At 44.6% G+C, this 23,664-nt stretch overlaps 2 protein-coding genes across 3 annotated transcripts in view; one reads left to right on the top strand and one right to left on the bottom strand.

The window, feature by feature from the left end:
* Positions 1–23,664, bottom strand: part of TIFA (TRAF interacting protein with forkhead associated domain) — a 344,732-nt gene that overhangs the window by 158,807 nt on the left and 162,261 nt on the right. The gene's annotated exons all lie outside the window — the stretch shown is intronic.
* FAM241A (family with sequence similarity 241 member A) overlaps positions 11,549–23,664 on the top strand; it is a 39,093-nt gene continuing 26,977 nt past the window's right edge. For both annotated transcript variants that reach the window (XM_060186252.1, XM_060186251.1), the window contains exon 1: positions 11,549–11,849. In XM_060186252.1, the coding sequence (XP_060042235.1) occupies positions 11,703–11,849 (147 nt within the window). In that variant the 5' untranslated portion in view covers positions 11,549–11,702. The remainder of the gene's footprint in view (positions 11,850–23,664) is intronic.

The following is a 23,664-nucleotide window of genomic DNA, read 5'->3' as shown; positions in this document are numbered from 1 at the left end:
TGGGTACTATTCTTTGTCTGAATAAAAACAATGAAACTGGAAGGTCCAAACTGAGACAATGAAACAATGAAACTGGAAGTGTCCAAACTGAGACACTTTGGAAGGTTAAGGGGCACTAATAATCACACCAAGATATATAACAATAAAATGTCATCATTAAGTATTTGCATAGTTCATTTTGAAAGCACAGCAGACATATAGACTATCTCTGTTGTCTAGATGACTATCTCATACCCCCTTTTATCACAGTTAGCTAAAGTCTACCAGCAGGGAGAAAAATGACCAAGAGTTTGGACAATTGCCTCAAGGGATCTGTATATGTGAGAGCCAGAGCGTATCACATAAACCCATTTGCCAAGCGGTGCTCCTGTCCCTCTCCCTCACTCCTGTCTCTCATAAAATAAATATTATTTGAGACCTCTGTTGCCTCAAGCACAAAAGTCTGTTGTGTAAAACACTGTAGTAGTCCCCCTGCCCCCTTTGTAAGTTATTATTTTTTTTACCAATATACACTATTCTCATTCTTTAAAAAATTCTTTGTTAATAGTATGTTACAAGTTTGTAAGATTACAAAATACAGTTGCAGTGGTTCAGGAAATGGTGCAATGGGTAAAGCACCGAGCTCAAGCCCCCAGCCCCAGCTACAGGGGTAACGTTTCACAAGTGGTGAAGCAGGTCTACAGGTGTTTCTGTCTCTCTCCTTCTCTCTCCACCCTTCCTCTCAATTTCTTTCTGTCTCTAATAAGTAAATAAATAAAATATTTAAAAGAACACAGAGGTAGGTGCATGTATTCCTTTGAATTACTGTTTCAGTGTCCTTTGAATAAATCCCGAAGCGTGGTCTCACTGGATCATAAGGTCATTCCATTTTTATTTGTTTAAAGACTTTTCATAAAGTTTCCCAAAGAGGCAGCACCAGTCCACATTCCCATCAACTTTGTAGCAAACTCCCTCTATGAGTTTGTAAATCCAACTAATGATAGTTCCCTGCTAAAGGAAACCAAGGTGAACCACGTCAGCACAGTGTTAAAGCTCGAGGCTGTGTCATTTTATATTCTTAGGAGTATACAGTAGCCAGTTAACAAACCAAGCAATCATAGGATGCCTACCTCTAATTACTCTCCTGTCCTTATGTGAATATGCACATTTGGGTCTGGCAAAAAAAGTTTCTATTTTCTTCCAGAATAAGAATCTTTGAAAGCCTTATAGGTATTCCATTAGCTTATTTTGACATTTTCTATGATCCAAAATATTTCTTTACTATGCTGATGCCTTGTAGTCTCTGTTAGATTTCTAGCCCATAACAATGAGGAGAATCTCTTAAACATGGGCCAGGTGGTGAGGCACCTGGTTAAGTGCTCAGATTATAATGTGCAAAGACCCAGGTTCAAGCCCCTGGTCCCCATCTGCAGGGGGAAAGCTTCACAAGTGATGAAGTAGGGCTGCAAGTGTCTCTCTGTGTATCTGTCTGTCTGTCTGTCTGTCTGTCTATCTATCTATCTATCTATCTATCTCTATCTCCCCTTCCCCTCTCAATTTCTTTTTCTATCCAGTAGTAAATAACTTTGAAAAAAATTAAAAATAATATCTTAAACTAATGTGTCTTGCTACCCAAACAACAAAAATAATAGTATGATCTGAAGATATAAATGTTCAGTTAGTCTATGTTCTTGGTGATCTGCAGGCTATAAACTCTAAGAAATACTTTAGAAAGAGCTAAGTATCTACCTTTCATTTAGAAAATAACTTCAGCTCACACAAGTCACAATCCTAAAAAAAAGTCTAACCATTCTGTTCCCCTATACACCATGTGTGTGTGTGTGTGTGTGTGTGTGTGTGTGTGTGTGTGTGTGGAGAGAGAGAGAGAGATAAAAAAAAAAAAGCATAAAGCATACACTTGTACCATTGGACTGGAACCAAATTACATGTTTACACCTAAAAATAATAAACTTCTGCACAAACCGCCACTAATGGAAAGTCAAAGCTGGAAGTAACTTGTCTTCGAAAATACATCACAAGTCTAGGTCCGAAACACAGCACATCCTTTAAGCACAGGCCCCAAATCCTACTCAGTCAAGGGCAAAACCTGAACATTGCTGTGGAGTGTCTCTTCAGAAACTTCAAGCCAGCTGGTGCAGGGAAAACAGACGGAGGTTCTTCAAAGCCACCCACTCGTGGCTGTCTTCCTGCTCCCAGGTGGCTGTGGAGTCCAGCTTCCTGCTCCAGCACATGCAGATGGGAACTGTGGAGTCAGCCAGTTCCACCCACACCAGCTCCTTGCCTCAGCAGTGCCTGGGAAACCAAGCTGCTTAACCTGACTGACTGACTGACTGGGAAATGAAAGCCAGGACCTGCTTCTCCCCTAAGTGAAAAAGCTTTAGGCCTGTTGCAAAGACCTGGCCCAAAGAGAGGGCGGACGATTGAGTGTGAAGAAGTTTCAAACGCAAACAGCACAGGGAAGGAAGATGCACTGCATTCGGGAAGGAGACCTAAGCCCTGATGCAGCGGGCTTTTCCTGCTTAGACACGGACAGCAGAGCAAAAGACACCAAAGGAAACTAAGATGAGACTTGAAACGCCTCTCAAATGAGTGGAAAAGTAAATAAGAGAGTGCTGTTAACAAAAGTTAAAACCTTATTTCCCAGAACCATTTGGTGAGTGGATTATTATAAGGTGCTGTTCTCTGGAGAGCTGCGAGTTTGTCCTAAGACACATTTTAAAAAGAGATTTAACCACCTGGAAGACTCTTCCTAAGATCAATTACACATTACTTTGCCTTCTTAAACGTGACTATTCTTAAAGGTTCATGTTAAACACTATTGAATGATTTACACTCTCCAGCCTGAGATCACTGCTAGGTAGACTATGAAGAAACTATGGGGGAAACATAAATAAATAAACAAACATACATACATATATATATATATATATATATATATATATATATATATATATATATATATATATATCAAGGGGGCAGCATAGTGGCACAGCTGGTTAAGCGCCCACATTACAGTATTCAAGGGCCCAGGTTCAAGCCCCCGCCTCCCCACCTGCAGGGTGGATGCTTCATGAGCAGTGAAGCAGGTCTGCAGGTGTCTATCTTCTTTTCTCCTTCTCTGTCTCCCCTTCCATCTCAGTTTCACTCTGTCCTGTCAAATAAAAATAAAGTAAAAAGAAAAAAAGGGGTGGAGAATGCCTGCCAGGAGCTGTGGATTCATAGTGCCAGCACCCAGCCCCAGCGATATCCCTGGTGGCAATAAAGGAAAGAAAAGAAAAGAAGAAAAAAATATATATATATATATAGTGGGGGAGTATGTAGCATAGTGGTTATGCGAAGAGACTCTCATACCTGAGGCTCCGAAGTCCCAAGTTCAGTTCCCCCATACCACCATAAGCCAGAGTTGATTAATGTTCTGGTAAAAAACATATATATTTTAGAAAAGAAAACACAAGTCAAACCTGAAATGGAATTGGCGTATTGCACCAAAGTAAAAGACTCTGGGGTGGGTGGGTGGGTGGGTGGGGAGAATACAGGTCCATGAAAGATGATGAATGACATAGTGGGGGTTGTATTGTTAAATGGGAATCTGGGGAATGTTATGCATGTACAAACTATTGTATTTACTGTTGAATGTTAAACATTAATTCCCCAATAAAGAAATAAATTATTTTTTAAAAACATATATTTTTAATATTTTTATAAAAATTAAAAAAAATATATAGTGCAAATATTTATTTACTTATTATTTGATAGAGACAGGGAAAATTAAAAGGAGAAGAAGAATTAGAGGGAGAGAGAGACATAAAGATACCTGCATCCTTGCTTCACCAATTGTGAAACTTTTCCCCTGCAGCTGGGGACCAAGGGCTTGAACCTAGGTCCTTGAACACTGTAATGTGAGTGCTTATCCAGGTGCATTACTGCCTGGCCCCTCCCAAAGATGTCTTTAGTAGGAAATCAAGCAGGGCAAGAGAATTCAACATAGCATCAAAACTCAGTGGTTGTACAGGATTACAGACTTTTACTTCAAATCTAATCAGTTTAGATATCACTAGGTTGGCTTAAACATGTGTTCTGTCACTCTGCACACCTGACACTTTGTAAGGCATAAAAGATCAGTGGATCTCCCATCGGGAAATGGTTAGTCTGTTGGAGAGAGGAACGCATAAACAAAGGAGTGACTGTAATGTCATATGTGCTAGACTAGATGTATACACATCTTATTACTTCTCTCTCTCCTCAGTCTTAACATTACCTACTAGACAGTTGTCAGGTTCACTCTCTGTGCCTGGGACTGGCCCTCTCTGTCTTTTCACACCAAGATCAGAGAAGACAAATGCAGAGGGCATGTGTGCCCTCTCTCACGCCATGCAGCCATTCTCTCTGAAGATGTGCTTGCAGCCCATCTTAGACAGGGTACCAGGCAGCGATGGAAAGGACTTGGCAGCTGAGCTGAGACCCATCTGCTCCCCTGGATCTAAGCTTCCTCCTGCTGATTCCCGCCTGGCAGATGCTGCTTGGAACTCAGAGCACAGGGTCTGGTTTCTCACCCAGTCAAAAACACATATGCCTCCATTCCATTCTTTCTTTCCTTCCTCCCTTTATTTTTAATTCTCCCAGCAACTTTCAAATGTACCATTCAATTTATAAACTATATCATCCTGCTGCGCCCACCATCCCCAGAACTTAGAACTGGAAGTCAGTCACTATCTTTGCCCACTTTGTCCCCAGTCCACCCTCCAACTCCAGCTATCGCCTGTCTGTTCTTGACATCTCCAGGTTCAGTGGAGTTTGTTGGTTGAGATCATAGAGTATCTGTCCTCCTCTGGCTAGCTTTTTCCACTTAGCACAACAGCACAACATCCTCAAGGTCAATCCATTTTGTTGCAAAGCACAGGATTACAAGGGGCCCAGATTTGAGACCTCAGCATACCACTGGGATGTTCTGCATACTGATGGATGTCTCAGTACTGTGCTGTCTTTCTGACTCTCTGTCTCTTTTCTTTCTGAAATAGCTGGCCTGCAACAGTAAAGTCCCAACAGTGACTCCCCCCAAAAAATGAAAAATTAAAAAGACTCCAAGACGGGGGGGGGGGTTAAGGATTAATTTGTTCTTCTCTAGAAAGAATGAGGTCCAACAGGCAGAAGACATCCAGATGGGAGTCGGGCGGTAGCACAGCGGGTTAAGCGCATGTGGCACCTTGCAAGGACCGGCATAAGGATCCCGGTTCGAGCCCCCGGCTCCCCACCTGCAGGGGAGTCGCTTCACAGGTGGTGAAGCAGGTCTGCAGGTGTCTATCTTTCTCTCCTCCTCTCTGTCTTCCCCTCCTCTCTCTATTTCTCTCTGTCCTATCTAACAATGATGACATCAATAACAACAATAATAACTACAACAACAATAAAAAAAAAAAACAAGGGCAACAAAAGAGAAAATAAATAAATATAAAAAATAAACAAGTTTTTATTTTAAAAAATAAAACATCAAGATACAGGTTCAACTCATGTGACAGAAAAGCAACTAGAGCCTCCCAGACATGGAAAGGTTGCACCACAAGGTAACAAGCTGGCTAGAGTTAAGAGCTTTCCAGATGAAGAGGCCCAGCTCTCAGGGGTTGGACCCCTCTTCTGGATGGGAGGCTGCTTCACACTGCCTCTCAGACTCCTTCCAACTTGAAGATTCTAAATTATTGAAAACAGCATGAATAAAATATCCAAAACCCATTCAAGGCCTAAATTATTCAATAAAAGGTAATACAACTTTTAGCTATGAAGGAGAACCTACTAGACTCTGTATGCCAGAAAGCTCATTTGACAAGAATAGGGGTCTGTATGTGAAACAGATCTCTATATAGATGACAATTTTTAATTATCATATCAAAATCACTTGTACAACACACCACCCAAAACATTTTTAAACCTTTATTAAAATTAATAGTATAATACACCAACCAAAACATTAAAACCTTTATATTCCAAATCTGAACTGTGTACTCACCTAATTCACTGCTTAGATTTATTCCATAGATGAGCAAAACAAAGTTCTATATGGCTTTTCCCCTCTTCCAAGTTGCTGAGATAGAGAGTAACTGAGTGACTTGGCCACTCCTTCCTTCACTTTACATTATAATAAACATTTATGTCTCTGATAGATGATCTTTGTTTCCAGTTTTTACTAGTGATTTAATAATAATGATTCACACAATTATGAGATAACAGGGGCATGACTCCATCCACACTGTTCCCCCCACCTGAGTTCTGTGTCCTCACTCTCTCTATTGGAAACTACAGATTTCCCAAGGTCACAGATGTAGGTTGACTATTATTTCTAGAACTATCTGTCTACATTTTTATGTATTTGCCTATTTTTTTTTCCTATGGTCCTGCCTTCTCTTCCTTTCTAAGTCTCTCCCTTTGCTACTTCCAAATGTCCTTCCTTCTGTACTCCCTTTCCTCCGGGTCCCGATGGAACTGGAGTCAGAGCCCCTCTGGTTGTCTTCCCCTAACATTTCTCTGCCTCAGCAGGTATGAACCAAAATTCTCTTTGGGGTGTAGAAAGTGGGAGTTCTGGCTGCTGTAATTGATTCTCCACCGGACATGGACATTGGCAGGTGGATCCATCCCCACAGCTTGTTTTATCTTTCCCAGGATACATAATCTTTATGGTTAACGTTTTCAGGCCATGAACATTTAGTTGTGTTGGTATACCACAGCTAACTCACTCATTTCCTTCTCGGCATTGAAATAGGCTTCTTTTCAATTTCTTCACTATGGTTCTGCCTTGAATATCTTTAGGCAAACAGCGTTTTCTCTCTTTTGAATTATTTCCTAGTTCTGGAACAGTGGCTCAAGGAGTGTGGATATTTTTATGGTTGATCACGTGTGAGGCCCTAGGTTCACTCCTTGACACCTATGGGAGCTCCTTGGAGAGTATCAAGGGAACTCCATGAATAGTGGAACCGTTCTTTGGTGTCTCTTTTTTCTTTTTCTTTCTTTTTAAAAAATATTTATTTATTCCCTTTTGTTGCCCTTGCTGTTTATTGTTGTTGTTATTGATGTTACTGTTATTGGATAGGACAGAGAGAAATGGAGAGAGGAGGGGAAGACAGAGAAGGGAAGACAGAGAGTCGCTTGTGAAGCGACTCCCCTGCAGGTGGGAAGCCAGGGGCTTGAACTGGGTTCCTTAAGCCGGTCCTGCATGGCGCCGTGTGCGCTTAATCTGCTGTGTTACTGCCTGACTCCCATCTCGATGTCTTCTGCCTGCTGGACCTCATTTTTTCTAGAGAAGAACAGATGAATCCTCAGCCCCTCCCCCCAAGTCTTTTGTGCTTTGCACCACCTGCGCTTAACCTGCTGCGCTAGCGCCCGCCCGACTCCCTCTTTGTTGTCCCTTTCTCTCCTCCCTCTCCCCTTTCTCTAAAGAACACAGAATAAAAAGTACTTGACCAAGGAGGCAGCTCAGTGCTATTGCACGTGAACTGATCTCCTTCCTTCTTCTCCTTCTTCTCCAGGTCCTGATCTCCTTCCCTCCCCAGTACCACACAAAATAAAAATTAAAAACAGTAACACATTAAATGATACTCTATAATTAGTCACATTTCAGTTTTTTCCCTACTATCAAGCTAGAATAACTTTCTCAGGTGTTTTTCTAAGTGATAAAAAATAATTCTTAATCTATATTTCTGTCACAGCCAGAAAACTCAACAGTCTGTAGGGACTATAAGAAGTCACATCAGAGAGAAAGGAATAAAGCAGTATTAAAGAGATTAAGGGCCAGGCAGCAGCAGTGCACCTGGTTAAATGCGTACACTACAGTGCACAAGGACCCAGGTTCAAGTCCCCAGCCCCCACCAGCAGGGGGAAAGTTTCATGAGTGGTGATGCAGGGTTAGAGGTATCTCTCTGTCTCTCTCCCTCTCTAGCTCCCCTCCTCTCTCAATTTCTGTCTCTAATTTGAAAAAAAAAAAAAGAATACATAGAAGACGGATTGACAAGATCATCACAACAGATGATGAAAAGAAAAAAAAAAAACTGAAGTTTTTCTGGAGCTTGGCTCTTGCAGAAAGATAGGTCCTAGTAATTTGATCAACCTAGGGCAAGTTACCTAGCCCCAGTCTTGCCAAGATGTCCTTACTCCACATAATGGAACAGTCCTGCTTTAAGTATTTGGCAAATGTCCAGTATTACTTCCTTGTTCTGCTCACTTTGGTCTGTGAGCAAAATCATACAACTCTTTGGAGCTTATTTCCATATGCTAAACTGGATACTGAGAGATTATTGATGTTCTGGGTAAAGTCAGTGAGATCTTTAAAATGTATTCTGACTAATTTTACTCTTTCACAGTAAGGACAAACACTTCTCTCTCCGACACAATGTCCTTAAATGGAAAGTTAGATAAAGGCTAGGAGGATTCTCTCTGACTTGTTCTTTGTCTTTTTTTTTTTTCTTTATTCCATTTTTTATCCTTTTTTATTAATGACTTAATCATGATTAACAGGATTGTGGGATGAGAGGGCTATGATTCCACATAGTTTACACCATCAAAGTTGTGTCTCCCCTCCCCTCCATTGGAAGCTTCCCTATTTTTTTATCCTTCTGGGAGTATGGATCAGAATTCTTTATGGGGTGTAGAAGGTGGAAGGTCTGGCTTCTGTAATTGCTTCTGTGGTGGACATGGACATTGACAGGTCGATCCATACTCCCACTCTGTTTCTATCTTTCCCTAACGGGGTACTCTTTGTCTTTTAATCTATATGTGTGGTCCAGGAACCAGTTTTTCTCTAGAACTTTTAAATTCTAAACACCTCAAAAATAATACCCCATTTGAAAGGTGTTTCTCAACAGGAAGGAGCTAGACAAAAATTAAAAAGGAATCAAAAGCTAAAACACATAAAGCAAATTGAAAAAAAAATGGCACCATGTGTGAAAAATCAAACTGAAAAGAGAAGTTTGGCATGGTTTCCACAAGTAACAGTGTTCATCTGTCTCAAATTATACCACTGAACTCTCCTGGTTCCTTCATCTTTTACTCTGGACAGGTCTAAAATAAGGGTGGGAGGATATTTAAAAGAGATGATGTGAACATGGAAAAATAATGAAGAGTTCTTGATCCCATAGCAACTTCAGGAAATCGGGGTCTGCTTCCCGCCACCGACTACTTCCTGAGCACACTAGTCAAATCACAAGGAGACAGCCACACAGTGTGAGGCCAGAGTGTTAACAGTTGTTTAGGTGACAACAGTCTTACACTTCTGAAGGGAAGCTGGCAGAAGTGCCTTCATATACTGGTGTGTGTGTGTGTGTGTGTGTGTGTGTGTGTGTGTATTGTCTATTTTTCCACACTGTGCAGTAGAATGAAAATGGCCCTTCCTCCCCATATGATAAGCTTGAACATGTGCTATTTGTGAAACAATCTGAATAATGTCTTTTTGGTAAAATGCTGCTGTTGAGGGTTTTGATGGGGAGGTCAGATGGTGGTGCACCTGGTTAAGTGCACACATTACAGTGTGCAAGGATCTGGGTTCAAGCCCCTGGTCCCCACCTGCAAGGGGAGAACTTCATGAGTGGTGAAACAAGGCTGCAGGTATCTGTCTTCCTCTCTACCTCCCCCTCCCCTCTCAATTTCTCTGTCTCTATCTGATAATAAATAAATAAAAATATTTAAAATTAAAAAGGCATTTTGATGGGCTGGCCATCAATGGCAATTCTCAAGGTTAAGGATTCAGTCCCGGAAGATGACCTCTAGACCCCCCCCACCCCTGTTCCCCCCACTGTTAATTCCAATCACAAATTCAATCTGTGACCTACACTCCTGACAGTCGTAACAAACTGGAGGCTCCCACAACCTCCAGCCTGGGGTTCCATTAACTAGTTGGAGCAGCACTCAGAACTGAGAGAAGCATGACTGTTGTGAAGAATAAGAAAGGATATAGGGAGCCTGCATTTCTTTTTTTCTTTCTTTCTTTTTTTTTTTTTTAACAGAGCACAAACAGCTCTGACTTATGGTGGTGCGGGGGATTGAACCTGCAGCTTTGGAGCCTCAGGCATGAAGGTCTGTTTGCATAACCATTATGTTATCTACCTTCCGCCCAGGAGCCTGCATTTCTTATGATAAAGCATGATACTTTGGCAGGAAGAAAACAATTACTGAGTTAGGTTGCCCCCCTTCCCCACCCATGGGAGAGAGACACTATCACCATGGCTAGAAGTCCACACAAAGGCAGAGTCCCCAGCCTACCCAGGATCCACCTCCACCACGCACTCAACGGGCCCCTGAGGGCTGTGTGTGAACCCCCACAGCAGGCAGCAGCTGCACCTCCACACAACCAGGCAAGGGCAGGGGACCCACTAGAGTGCAGCTGTGTGCGTGTGCGAGTGTGTGCGTCTGCCTCATAGTTGTACCTTCTGACACACTGTCACACACAACCTCTTACACATACCCCTTGGTCTGTTTGCAGTCTCTCATTTATGCTTCCTACCAGTCTCACACACAACCTGTCTCACACCCCACCTCTCACACACAAGCTCAGACGCTACCACACATACAGCGCCTCTCCCATCAGCACAACCTCAGACGTGCAACCTCCCATCACATACAACTCTTCACACCATCTGCTAGTGGAGAGCCTCACACACACCCCTCTCATCACCTGCACAACTTCACACACACACTCACACCACGTCTCTGGCACACACAGCTCCCTCTCCACACTGTATCACCTGCACACACACTCACTCATGCCTCTCTGGGACCCCCACGATGTATCACATACACACTCATCATATCTCTGGCACACACAGCTCCCCCCACACTGTATCACCGCACACACACTCACTCATGCCTCTCTGGCACCCCCACGATGTATCACACACACACTCACACTCACCCTATCTCTGGCACACACAGCTCCCTCTCCACTCTATCTCACAAGCACACGGACTCACCCAGCCCCTTTCGAACAACACCCACCCCTCCCACTCGCTGTGACCCAACTGGCACCGGTTGGCACCGCACCTCCGCGGGTGAGCGGGGCTTGTGGCAGGCCCAGTGCGGGGTGTGAGACGCTTGGGAGATGGGAGGTGCGAGTGTGTAGGACAGCCCTGTGGTTGAGACTCAGCGTGCGCTATGCGGTGACCGACGGGGCGGGGCCTGGCTGAAGTCGAGGGCCCGCAAGTATTGGTAGATGGGAGGAACCATTAAGCGGGCGGGACCACGCAGGGGCGGAGCGAGCGGCGATAGGCGGGGCGGGGAGGGGCGGGGTCAGACAGCGGGGGGCGCTCCCAGGCGGAGCATCAATGGGCGGGACCGCGGCGGGGCGGGGCGAGCGTTGATAGGCGGGGCGGAGCCCGGCGGTGCTGGGCGCTCGGAGGGGGCGGGGCGTGGAGTGGGCGTGGCCACCCCGGGCCGGGGGCCAGGCATTAGTGGGCTACACGAGGGGGCGGGGTGTTTGTGGGCGTGGTCACCGGGCGGGGCGAGGCCAGGCAGTGGTGGGCGAGCCAAAGGGCGGGACGCCAAGGGGTGGGGCCACGTCAGGGCGGAGAGAGGCGGGGCGGGGCGGGGCGTGGCGGCCCGAGAGCCCGCGGCGGCGGCGCTGGCCGGGCGGCTGCACTGGGCGGCGAGGCGGCGGCTCCCGGGGCGGCCCTGCGGCGGCCTCGTGCTCGGTTCGGCTGCTGGGCCCCGGCGGCGGCGGAGCGGGCGGCGGGATGTGCTCGGCCGAGCAGCTGCCGGGCCGCGGCGACGGCGGGGAGCATGACGAGGACCGGGCGGCGGCGGAGCGGGCGGGGAGCGAGCGGGAGCCCGGGGCGAGCCCGCGGCGGCGCGGACGGCGGGCGCTGGAGCAGCGCGGGCAGGTGAGCGCCGGCGGCGGTTGGCGGGGCCGGGCCGGGCCGGGCCGGGCCGGGGTCCTCGTGCCCCCACGCCGTCTGCGGGTCCTCTTGCAGCTTCCGGACACCGCCTCCGCGCTGCGTCTCGGGCTCCCTGGGGCATTCCTGGTGGTACACGTGCACCCGGGGGGTGCCCTGACAGTGGGGGGCTTCCCGGGGGGGGGGACCGGGAGCCCGCGACCAGGGTGCACGGGGGAGGGCGGGGCACCAGTCCCGGGAAAGGAGAAGTTGGGTCAGTTTTGAAAAGTCTTGACTGCTCCCACTCAACAGAGGGTAAGGGCAGGCTTTGCAAACACTTGAGCTGGCTTCGGGATGGAGCGAGGCGCCTTGTTAAAAGAAAAAATGGAGTTTCAAGCGGGACACAGTGCCCCAGGGGCCCCAGCCTCCCCCCATCCCCAGACCCCCCATCCCCAGACCCCCTCCCCATGTGTCCCGGGAAATAGACAGGCCAGCCCGCAGGTGGCTTTGACTCTCAGGAGCAGGTGTCCAAACCTTTGGTGGCCTTTGCTACAGTGGAGACCGCTGCTGGGACAGCCCATTGCCCTCTAGCTGCTCTGTCACCTCCTCCTCCTCCTCCTCCTCCTGTTCTTCCTGTCATGTTTCACAAACTCCAGTATCTTCCCCCAAATGCAGAAAAAAATAGAGCACGACTTCTAGAATTTGGACGTTTTCTTTTAAGACACAGGGACACGCATTAATAAGCTGGCTTACCATATGGAAGCGGCTTTTTTTTTTTCTTTCATTCTTAACACTGTATAAAACCCGGTGACTGAAGCAAATAATCAGCAGGGAGGAGATCTTCCTGATTCCTTTCCTGGTGACTTTTCCCGTTTAACTGTGCCATGACTCAGTGACTGGACGGCTTAGTTTCCTCTTCCTGTAGCTGATCAGCTGGAATAGTGAAGGGAACACTATCAGGAACCTGGGGGCGGGGGGCTGCAGTGATGCAGTGATCAGAGGTTCCAAAGCAAATATCCCACCAGTTCTACTGAAACGCATCAAATCCTCCATTGAACTTGTGAGAATTTTCCATCAGCAGGCAGTGTTTCTGGTCTTAACTCAGATTGCTTCACGGTACAAAGCAAAAAAGAATAATAATAATTAAGATGACCAAGATTGTGAAATAGGGTGAAAAACTGTGATCGCTTTGCATACCTACTTCATGTCATGCCAGTTCCCTTCTCTTGCCCCTTTGAGAGTGGCATCAACATTTGACCATGTGAATGACTTACAAACACCATGTCTGCACCGTCATTGATGAGATGAGCCACGGGCAGAGTGGGCTGGCCACGGGCCTCTGCAGCACTTGAAAAATGACACCTGAGGTGTGTATTTCCTCTTGCACTGGCACCAAGCATCAAACACAAATAAATTGGTGTGACTCTGTTGTGCAAGAAGTTAGTTTTTGTGGCACATTGTTTCTTGGTAATATTATCATAAAGGCTTGTTTGCTGGTAGCTTCCCCCCCCCCAAAGTCCTACACATAAAACAGTAATTTAAAAAATATTTCATTTATTTGTTAATGAGAAAGATAGGAGGGGAGAGAGAGAGAACACGGACCAGGTATCACTCTGGTATATGTGCTACTAAGGATGGAACTCTGGGCCTCATACTTGAGAGTCCAATGCTTTATCCACTGCGCCACTTCCCAGACCACCAGTAATTTTCTTTATCATTTTGTGTGTGTGTGGGGGGGGTTAATGGCTTACTGTACAGTTGTTGGCACATGGGTACAACTTCTCATCTCCCTGTGATAAGTGTCTGCAGAACTCTCACTCCCAACTTAGGTCCACTGAAACATTAAATTTGTATGTACTGCCCTGGAATTGCAGATATAATGGTGTTTGAAGGAGGGGTAGTCGAGATGAATGACCATGAAGCACATCCAAAGGAGTTGTTTTACTGTGCACAGTCTTACCTAGTTGTCTTGTAACACACATGTTTTAGCACTGATACGTAAGCGCCAACTGGGGGAATGGCATGTGGTGGTTTAGTTTTAAGGGCATGCTGACTCCAAATTACAAATGGCATGTTTTTGAAAAATTGGCTCATAAATGAGTTACTTAGAAGTTAATGTGCACTTTTCCATAGAAATGACGGGGTAAACAAACAGACCCAAAGCTAATTAGCTGGAAATGAAGTCAAGGCCATTCTCTCACTGCCGGTTTTGCTTTGCACGCTCAGCCTGGGTCCAAGACCCAGGAGAGTCTGGTGGCCACAGAGGCTCCTGCAGATGGGGCCAGGGGTCAGGGCCCAGGCGACGGGCTCTTGAGCACTGAAGCTCCGAAAGGCGCCTCACTTTCCACTCTGCCACCATTTTGGTCGAGCCCTGCTTTTCTGTGCCAAATCCCTTGCTATACCCAGTTCCTCCCCAGGGCTGTGCCCTCACCTGGTAGTGCAATGAAGCTGCTTTCCTCTTTTGCGTATCCCCTGGCTGAGGGAATCCTATTTATCACCCACCTTTCCTTCTGCTTCTAACTAAAAGGCTCTCTCACCCTGTCTCCTCTTTTGCCTCTAGGGTTGTCACTGGGGTTTGGTGTCAGCACTACAAATCCACTGCTCTTGGCAGCCTTTTTTTCCCATTTTGTTGGATAGGACAGAGAGAAATTGAGAGAGGAAGGAGAGATGGAGAGGGAGAAAGAGAGACACCTGCAGACCTGCTTTACCGCCTATGAAGCATACCCCCAGCAGGTGGGGAGCCGGGAGCTCAAACCTAGATCCTTGAGTGGGTTCTTGTGCTTTGTACTATGTGCGCTTAACCTAGTGTGTCACCCCCCACACACTCTAAAATTCTTTTTTAAGTAGGCTCAGGAATCATGCAGTTGTGCATGTGTGAGGTCCTGGTATCACAACAAAAAAGTTTTTAAATAAGTATTTGGAATTACTACAAACACAGCCCTCAGGTATAAGCATGTGTGTGTGTGTGTGTGTGTTTAGAGGGGGGAAGAGAGAGAAGATTCTGACATGTTAATATAATTGCATTTGATGTTGGTTTGTCTACTAGCAGGTGTGTCATTTTCCCATGTTATCAAAATTCATTTGTAAACAGTATTGATAGGGCTGCCTATTAGTCTATTTCCCTAATACTATACATTTAGGTTGCTTCAAGCTCTCTATTATAAGTAAAGCTGTAAGGGAAATCTTTGCTTGTGAACCCTCATAGTTCCATCTTGCAATAGATTCCTAGAAGTAGAAGAACTAGGTCAACAAAGTCTTTAAAGCATCTTGAAATATCCTAAAGAATTGCACGCAAGAAAGCTTGCTCACGTGTATACTTTTAGCATTGGTATGCAAGAGAACCCACTCAAAACCAGGGCAGCAATAAAACATACAGTCCTTAAAATAATTAACCTTTGCTGATTCACTAGGCAAAATTATTTTATTTGATGCAGGATACTGATGGGAAAGTTTCCTAAACCATTCATTCATTTAAAATTGAGAATTTCCTTTTAAATTGTGTTCTTTGACCATTTTGTTCTTTTGGAAAGATTACAAAATGCTACGCCCCTATTTACATTGGTTAAATGCTCCCTCCCTCCCCCCACTTTCTGCTGCTGTCTACTTTTTGTTGTGTTTTTTGGCTCAGAAACATTCAATTTTGTTATTATGCAGAGGGAATTTTTTGTTAATTCCATAAACCTATGTTTTTTCTCTCACAAACACCAATACACACACACACACACACACACACATACACACACACACACTTGTTTAGAATATTTCTATAGGGAGTCGGGCGGTGACGCAGCGGGTTAAGCGCACGTGGCGCAAATCGCCAGGACCTGCTAAGGATCCCAGTTCGAGCCCCCGGCTCCCCACCTGCGGGGGAGTCGCTTCACAAGCGGTGAAGCAGGTCTGCAGGTGTTTGTCTTTCTCTCCTCCTCTCTGTCTTCCCCTCCGCTCTCCATTTCTCTATGTCCTATCCAACAACAACGACATTAATAACCACAACAGTGTTAAACAACAAGGGCAACAAAAAGGAAAATAAATAAATAAATAAATAAATAAAAACTTAATTTTTTTAAAAAAAGAATATTTCTATAATCCTGCAATTAGTGAAATAGGCACGAGTATTTTCATATGTGTGCTTATGGATTTATTTTTCTGTTCTATGTATTCAGTCTCTTTAGTATGAGTTTATATGTTGTCTGAGACGTGAAGATAATACTTTGCTTTATTCCTAATTGTTGAGTAAGGCGCTTCCTCTGTAACTTTACAGTCCTTTATAGGGGTTATAAAGTCTGCATGAAGCTTCTGTGTTATTGTTGGCACCATGGAAGGGACTTTTTTCCCACACTGTGTTTGGCTGCTGATTTCTAGCTAGTGGCGTTTATACATTTATTTCTTAGCCTTCTGACTTCTCTTATTAGTTCTTGTGCTGCTAAATCCCAGTGTTTCTTAGGCCTGGTTCTGCTGCACCTTTTAGGCTTCTATTCATCCAGTCTACAGGAAGCCTTGATGTTCCTTCCTTTCAAATAGTAATGCTTCATGTCTACCTCTTGAAAATCTGGGGATTTTCAAACCAGTGCCAGACCGTAGATACTTAAGTAAATAAAGTGAAGAACCTCTATAACAACATTTACGAAAGTATGTTCCATGAGGTCATCTGTTTAAAAAAAAAAAGAGAGAGAGAGAGACAACTGCAGAGGCAGGGATGCTTCCTGTCTCCTCTCTGGTCTGTCATTGACGGCATAATGAACAGTACCAACTCCTGATTCTGGACACACACAGGTGTAACTCTTCTCTGCCTCTGTGGAGAAGTGAATTAATCTTGCCCCTCCAGCCTTCAGTGTCTTCATCCTTACAATCCTGGGATTGCTGGGGGGGGGGGTGATTCCCATGAGATAACGATGTAAATAAAGTACTTAGAGCAGTCCCTACCACTTCATAAGCAAGCAAGTGCTTCTGAACCTCATCCTCAACCAAAAAATAGTAACTGAAAAGAAATCCAAGAAGTGCTACTGTGAAGTTGTCCAGCCTCTCCCATTAGAAACTCACACTAAGAAAATGGTGGGGGGCAGGGGAAGGAAAATCAGCCCTGTGAACATGGTGGGGGGCAGGGGAGACAGGTCAGCACATAGCATGTCTTGCCCTGATGCCAGGTTTGAGCCCCAGCACCATGTGGGATTCGCCGTGGCACTAAGGAAAATTCTGGTGCTGTGCTCTGTCTGTCTTCCTGCCTACCTACCTACCTACCTTAATGAGCCTAGGAATGGCAAGGGAGGGAGATAGAGAGATAGCATAATGGTTATGCAAAGAGACTATCTTGCCGAAACTCCAAAATCCCAGGTTCAGTCCCTAGTACCACCATAAGCCAGAGCTAAGCAGTGCTCTGGACTCTCTCTCTTTCTGTATCTTTCTCTCTCCCCCTCATTAAAATAAAATAAAATAAAATAAAATACAGTAGATCTTCAATAAATACCTACTGATTCTTCTTATTTATTTATTATTTGATACAGAGAGAAATTGAGAGGGGAAGGAGAGACAGACACCTGCAGCTCTACTTCACCACTTGTGAATCTCCCTGCAGGTGGATACCAGGGGCTTGAACCCAGGTCCTTGTGCACTGTAATGTATGCACTTAACCAGGAGCACCACTGCCTGGTCCCAATAACCACTGATTATTTTCCCCTCACTTTCACCCTCGTTTATTTCTCTGGTTTTCTTATCATTATTCCTCTCAGCCATATCATATTATTTGTTGGATACATAGCAGACATTTATTGAATAAGGTATTTAAGAATCCCTAACCAAGAACTCACCTAACCAAGAACTCAGATAACCTAGCTGTTTCATATTTCTCTGTTAAAAACAAATCAGCCTGTCAGTGTAAATCGTGTTTGTGTGCATGTGTGTGTGTGTATCTCCAGTTGTTTTTTTTTCCTGTTGTGGGTCACTAATCTTTGATTTAAAAAGGGAAGGGGTTCCCACCTGGCTGAGCGCACATGTCACAGTGCACGAGGACTGAGGTTTGAGCCCCCGGTCCCCACCTGCAGGGAGAAAGCTTTGCGAGTAGTGAAGCAGTGCTGCAGGTATCTCTGCCTCTCTGCATCCCCCCCCCCCCGCCTCCCTCCCCTTCTCAATTTCTGGCTGTTTCTATCAAATAAATAAAGATAATTAATTTTCTTAAAAAAGAATACCCACCCTCCTCTGTACAAGTTATTCACTATTTTCTCTTTAAGAGACATGATAAAGGAAGGAGCTCAAAGTAGACATGCAGTGGAAACTCATTATCTTTCATCTGCACCTTCATCAGGCTTCGGCCACACCACCCTCAGTGTCTATCTCTCTGGAGCTACTGTCTTATCTTGTCGTCACAGCCGCTGTCTTCAAGCCCCCACTAGTCCTGTTTTGGGTCACTAAATGTGTTGTGTGTCTCCCTGTGTGTTTGGAAGGAGGAGGGTGTGTTTAAGGGAACTGATAAGCTCTTCAAAGAGTAGCCTCATCTGACAGAGAAACTGAGTTTCTTGATTTTTATTGGAAAGAAAGACATTCTGTGTATCTGATCTAATCCTCCCCATGATCCACTGTTTGTTTTCCATTCGACCTCACTGGCAGCTGTGCATATATTTGGTGTTGCAACTTTCTGATGGCAACAACTATGGCTTAGCAGTTCTGGTGGCAGAGAAAGCCTGATGCAAATGTGGAAGTTTCTGACAAGAGGGAGAGAATGCTCACTGACACTTAATGTTGAAGCCCAGTCTTAAGAAAATTCCATTCCAGTTGAACTCAAGGCTTGGTGGTACAGAGTCTGCCCCACAGATATGAGGCCCCTGGGTTTGACCCCCTGGTCCCACAAAGCAAAATGAAACATTTCCATTCTTGGTCCTACTGTATTCCCTCTAATTTGCTCAAGTAACTATGCTTGTAAATTGTTTTTTAATTCCCTCTTCCAATTAATAAAAAAATTGATTTCTGATTTTTTTTTAATCTCTTAATCAAAATTTAACTTGGGAGGCCAGGGAGGTAGCACGGCGGTAGCATGCAGGACTTGCATATAAGAGGCCCCAGGTTCAAACCTCACTCCCCCCCCCCCCCCGCCCACACACATCAGCAGTAGCCAGAGCTGAGTAATACTCCATAGTCAAAACACAATGATGTGTGCAATCCCTTTACAGAGGCCAGGGTCTAAGCTGAATTACCCCAAACTGGCAAATTTTATCAGTTCCATTAAATGAAGAATTCCTTACCTCATGGCTTTCAGGAGTCCTAATATTTATCAGTGCCATGAAAGTTGCCCTCACTGCCAAAAGTATATCTCTTTCTCTCTCCTGCCTGACTCTATCTAGCCCTCTCGCTAGAGTAATTAAATGAAAAAAGTGACCACCAAGAGCAGGAGACTCACCCTGGATGCAAAAAAAAAAAAAAAAAAAAAACCGCCTGCAGACAGGGAGGCTAAGTAACCCTCCTGTGAAAGTATCACAGAGAGTAGGTAGGTTGTGAAGCTGATCTGACCACAAAACTGAGTTTCCCATAGGGGGAGGCGCACGACATGGGTGCTCTCAGGGTGGAGAGCCCTGAGGGCTGTGGCAGGGTGAGACTAGCACCTTAAGGTGGGTGTGAAGCAGTGATGCTTAATTTGAAGAGGTGTGGAGTTGTACTCCCTCAGTTGTGGAATTGAACCTCACACCCCTGCATGCTGCCCAAGTTCCCACCCACCCACCCACCTGGTGCTTTGCCCTGTAAGCAGGACAGTGGGTTATAGAATATATCACATGAGTGTCGTCTTGTGGAATGTTGGATTATATGTTCTGGGTCAAGGTCAAAAGTCCATTTTTTATATAACTTTTTTATTTATAAAATGGAAACAACAACAAGACCATAGGATAAAAGGGATACAATTCCCACCACCCGAACACCGTATCCCCTCCCCTCCCCTGATAGCTTCCCTATTCTTTATCCCTCTGGGAGTATGGACCCAGGGTCATGATGGGGTACAGAAGGTGGAAGGTCTGGCTTCTGTAATTGCTTCCCCGCTGAACATGGGCGTTGACAGGTTGATCCAGCCTGTCAACTCCCAGCCTGTCTCTCTCTTTCCCTAGTGGGGCAGGGCTCTGGGGAAGCAGGGCTCCAGGATGCATTGGTGGGGTCGTTTGCCCAGGGAAGTCTGGTTGGCATCATGGTAGCATCTGGAACCTGGTGGCTGAAAAAGAGTTAAGATAGAAAACAGAACAAATTGTTGACTAATCATGAACCTAAAGGCAAGAATATTGCAGATGAAGATGTGGGGTCTTTGTTTTGGAAAAAGCTAGTAGGTCTATTTTAGGTCTATTCCAAGGGGCCCATGACTTTATTAGTTTTTGCCTGAGCCTGACATCTGATATGCAGATAAACCCAAGTTATTGTCTGGGGAGATAATGTCATGGCTGGAAAAAGGGCTAGAAAGCTGGATCAGAGAAGAGAGAAGCTCCCAAATATGGGGAAAGTGTATAAATATTGTGCACTGTAAAGCCCATCAATTTGATCTGGGGCCCATATTTAGCACAGGAGCCTCTGCATCCCTGTAGGTCTGAGCTCGCAATCTGTGGTCACGAGTTGGAACATTCCAGGTTGCACCAATTTCAGGACCCATCCCTCTCAGGTGGTAGGTAGAGTATGTTATCCAACTTCCCTTCAGAGGATGGAACGTTCCTTACCACTGTTGATCCACATTGAGGGCAAGGTCCTATAGGGGCCCACAGAGGTGTCCATTATGTTGTTCCTGATGGAGATGACCAGTGACAGTGGCAAGAGGGGATCTATTCTAGGTCTAGACCCATCATGCTTGTGTGGGATTCCCAGGACTCCCCAACTAAGGCCCCAGGTGATGGGGTGGCCTGGAAGTGGCTAAAGAGTCGTCTTTAAAGTGTGCTGGTCTCTTGCCCTTATTCAGCTTTTGCAGTCCTTGAAAGTACATTTCTAATGGCTCCTTGTTAAGATCAAGTCCATCCAACTCAAGGACTCTTGGTCAGCTCTGGGCTTACCTCTGGGAGAGCCCAGTTCCACTGCTCCAAGAAAGAACCTCCTGCCCCATCTTCCTCTATTCCGCTGTTGTTTCGTTTTCTTAGCAGTGCTTCTCACTATCTGAAGTGGCTTTTTATTTGTTAATTTACTTGTTCTCAGCCGCTTCCCACTCCTCCCTTCATAGCTTCACCCTAATGCAGAATCTCCAGTGAAAGCACAGTCACACTATATGGCAGATACCTCAGACAATTATGCTGGCGTCTCTTGAGATAGTGTATAAAAGCTTTTATCTATGTCAACATCCATGTCCAGTGGAGAAGCAACTACAGAAGGCAGACCTTGCACCTTCAGACCCCATAGAGCTCTGTGGTCTCTACGCCCAGAGGGAGAAAGAATAGGGAACCTTCCAATGGAAAGATGGAGTATGGCAAAATAAATAAATAAATAAATAAATAAATAAATAAATAAATAAATAAATAAATAAAATGGGTATCAGCTTCCACATGGGGTCATTCATATGTGTCCAGATGGCCCACATTTTTCTCCAGTCTGTGCCTTTTCTTTTATTTTTTTATTAGTGATTCTATTTTGATTTACAAAATCACATGTCCACAGGGGTATGATTCCACACCATTCCCACCACCAGAGTTCTGAATCCCAAGCCCCTCCTATGCAAGCCACCACTGTTCTCCCAAGGTTGTTGATGGGTTAATTGTCATCTCTACAACTATCTGTCTACACTTGTAGATCATTGCCCCCTTTGCTTCCAAGTCCAGTCCTCTCTTCCCCTCCAAGCCTATTACTGCATCAACTCTCTCTCCCCTTTTCTTCTCTCTCTGGGACCTGATGGCACTGGAGCAAGTGCCTTCTTATCCTCTTCCTCCTATCACTTCTCCCCCACTGGGATTATGGATCAGGGCTGTTTTGGGGAGCAGAAGGTAGGAGTTCTGGCCTCTGTAATTGCTTCTCCGCTGGATCTGGGCATTGGCAGGTCGAGCCATACCCCCATGTGCCTTTTCATTTTCCTGATGAAAGGTTTCATTACAGTAGCAGGAAATCACAAACACACACACACAAATACAAAATTATATGAAGAATACTCAGAGTTAGGGGAAAATGGCCTTTAACATCAAAGTAAAAACCACTCATTTGAGTTTTGTAAAAATTAAGAAAAAAGAATAATGAGAAAAGGATGGAGGAGGAGGAAATCATGGGACATGTACTCAATGGAGAACTATTCTGCAGTTAAAAAGTATTATATTGTGTCCTTTGGGACAAAATAGATGGAACTAGTAGTGATTATGCTTAGTGGAATGTAGAGAATTGAAACGAATAAACTTGAAAAAAGAAAAAAAAATGCATAGGGGGTGGGCGGCAACATACCGGCTTAAGTGCACATAGTTGAAGGACCAGAGCAAGATCCCTGTCCAGCCCCTGGCTGCCCACCTGCTGGGGGGGGGGGCGGGCGGCACTTCACAAGTGGTGAAGCAGGTCTTTCTCTCCTCCTGTCTTTCTCTTCCCCTCCTCTCTCAATTTCTCTCTGGCCTACCCAATAACAACAACAAAAATGAAAAAAAAATGGCCACCAGGACTAGTAGATTCGTAGTGCAAGCACCAAGCCCCAGGCAAAAAAACAAAAAGAAAGAAAGAAAGAAAGAGAAAGGAAGGAGAAAAAGATGTATATAGTCAACCCCTATCTATGACCTTGGGAGAACTATGGTGGTTACCATTGGAAGAGGGTGGGAGCTAAGAACTTTAGTGATGGGAGTGGTGTGGAATTATAAATCTATTATTTTATAATCTATTAAATTACTTATAATACTTAATAATAATAGTAATAATAAAAGAATTGTGTTTTTTTTTTTTAAGTTTCTATCCAAAATAATGCTGTTGGTAAAGACTCAACTGATGTTTTGCTAAAGCTGTGCAACTTCTCGGGAAATTATCATGACAAAAGCTAGTTTTGAAACGAGATGAATATTAGTAACATACTCTAGAGTCTGAATCAACGAGAGAGAAACTAAACAAAATCAATGAGAGAGAAACTAAGCGAGAGAGAAACTAGTGGTTTCAGTTGTGCTTTGAGTGAAAGATTCCTTTAAGAATTTAAGCAAGGATTTTGTTCAAAAGCCACCGCAATCATTAGAGAAATGCAAATGAAAGCAATAAGTCATGACTTCTCCCTCCCACCAAAAAAAAAAAAATCAAAATGACAGGAAACAGTAAGTGTTGGAGAGGATGTGGCTGAAGGTCCCCTGTGCGTTGTTGATGGGAATGTACATCGGTGTGTCCATTATGGAAAACATTATGGAGGCTTCTCAGAATATGGACGATAGAAATGCCATAGGATCCAGTCAGTCCATTTCTGGGTATTTATTAGGAAAATATTAGGAAAAAAACACTAATTCAAAGAAATGTATACAGCCCTATGTTCATCAAAGCATTATTTATAAAAGCCAACCTAAGTCTCACCAATGGATGATTGGCTAGAGAAATATATATATATATTCAGCTATTTTAAAAAAAGATGAAATCCTGCCATTTACAAAAACATAGATGAACCTATACCACAGAGGATATTAGCTTAGTGAGATTAAGTCAGAGTATGATTCCACTCATCTGTGGTACTAAAGCAAAACCAACTTTTAAATCATAATGTCTAGGTTGTTTTGTTTTGTTTTTGTTAGCATACAAACCTCCACCGCTTGTTTATGTTTTCTCCATGTATTTAGTGATTATCGGTCTCTGAGATATTTTTTGACTACTCAAGAGTTCCACAAGGGCAGAGAAGATGCAAAGACTCTCATGCATCTCCAGAGTCCCCGTTTCTAACCCTCAC

The sequence above is a fragment of the Erinaceus europaeus genome, chromosome 2 (assembly GCF_950295315.1).
Source record: "Erinaceus europaeus chromosome 2, mEriEur2.1, whole genome shotgun sequence".
NCBI classification, from domain to species: Eukaryota; Metazoa; Chordata; class Mammalia; order Eulipotyphla; family Erinaceidae; genus Erinaceus; species Erinaceus europaeus.
The sequence above is the reverse complement of the archived record's forward strand: the minus strand, read 5'-3'. Positions and strand labels throughout refer to the sequence as shown.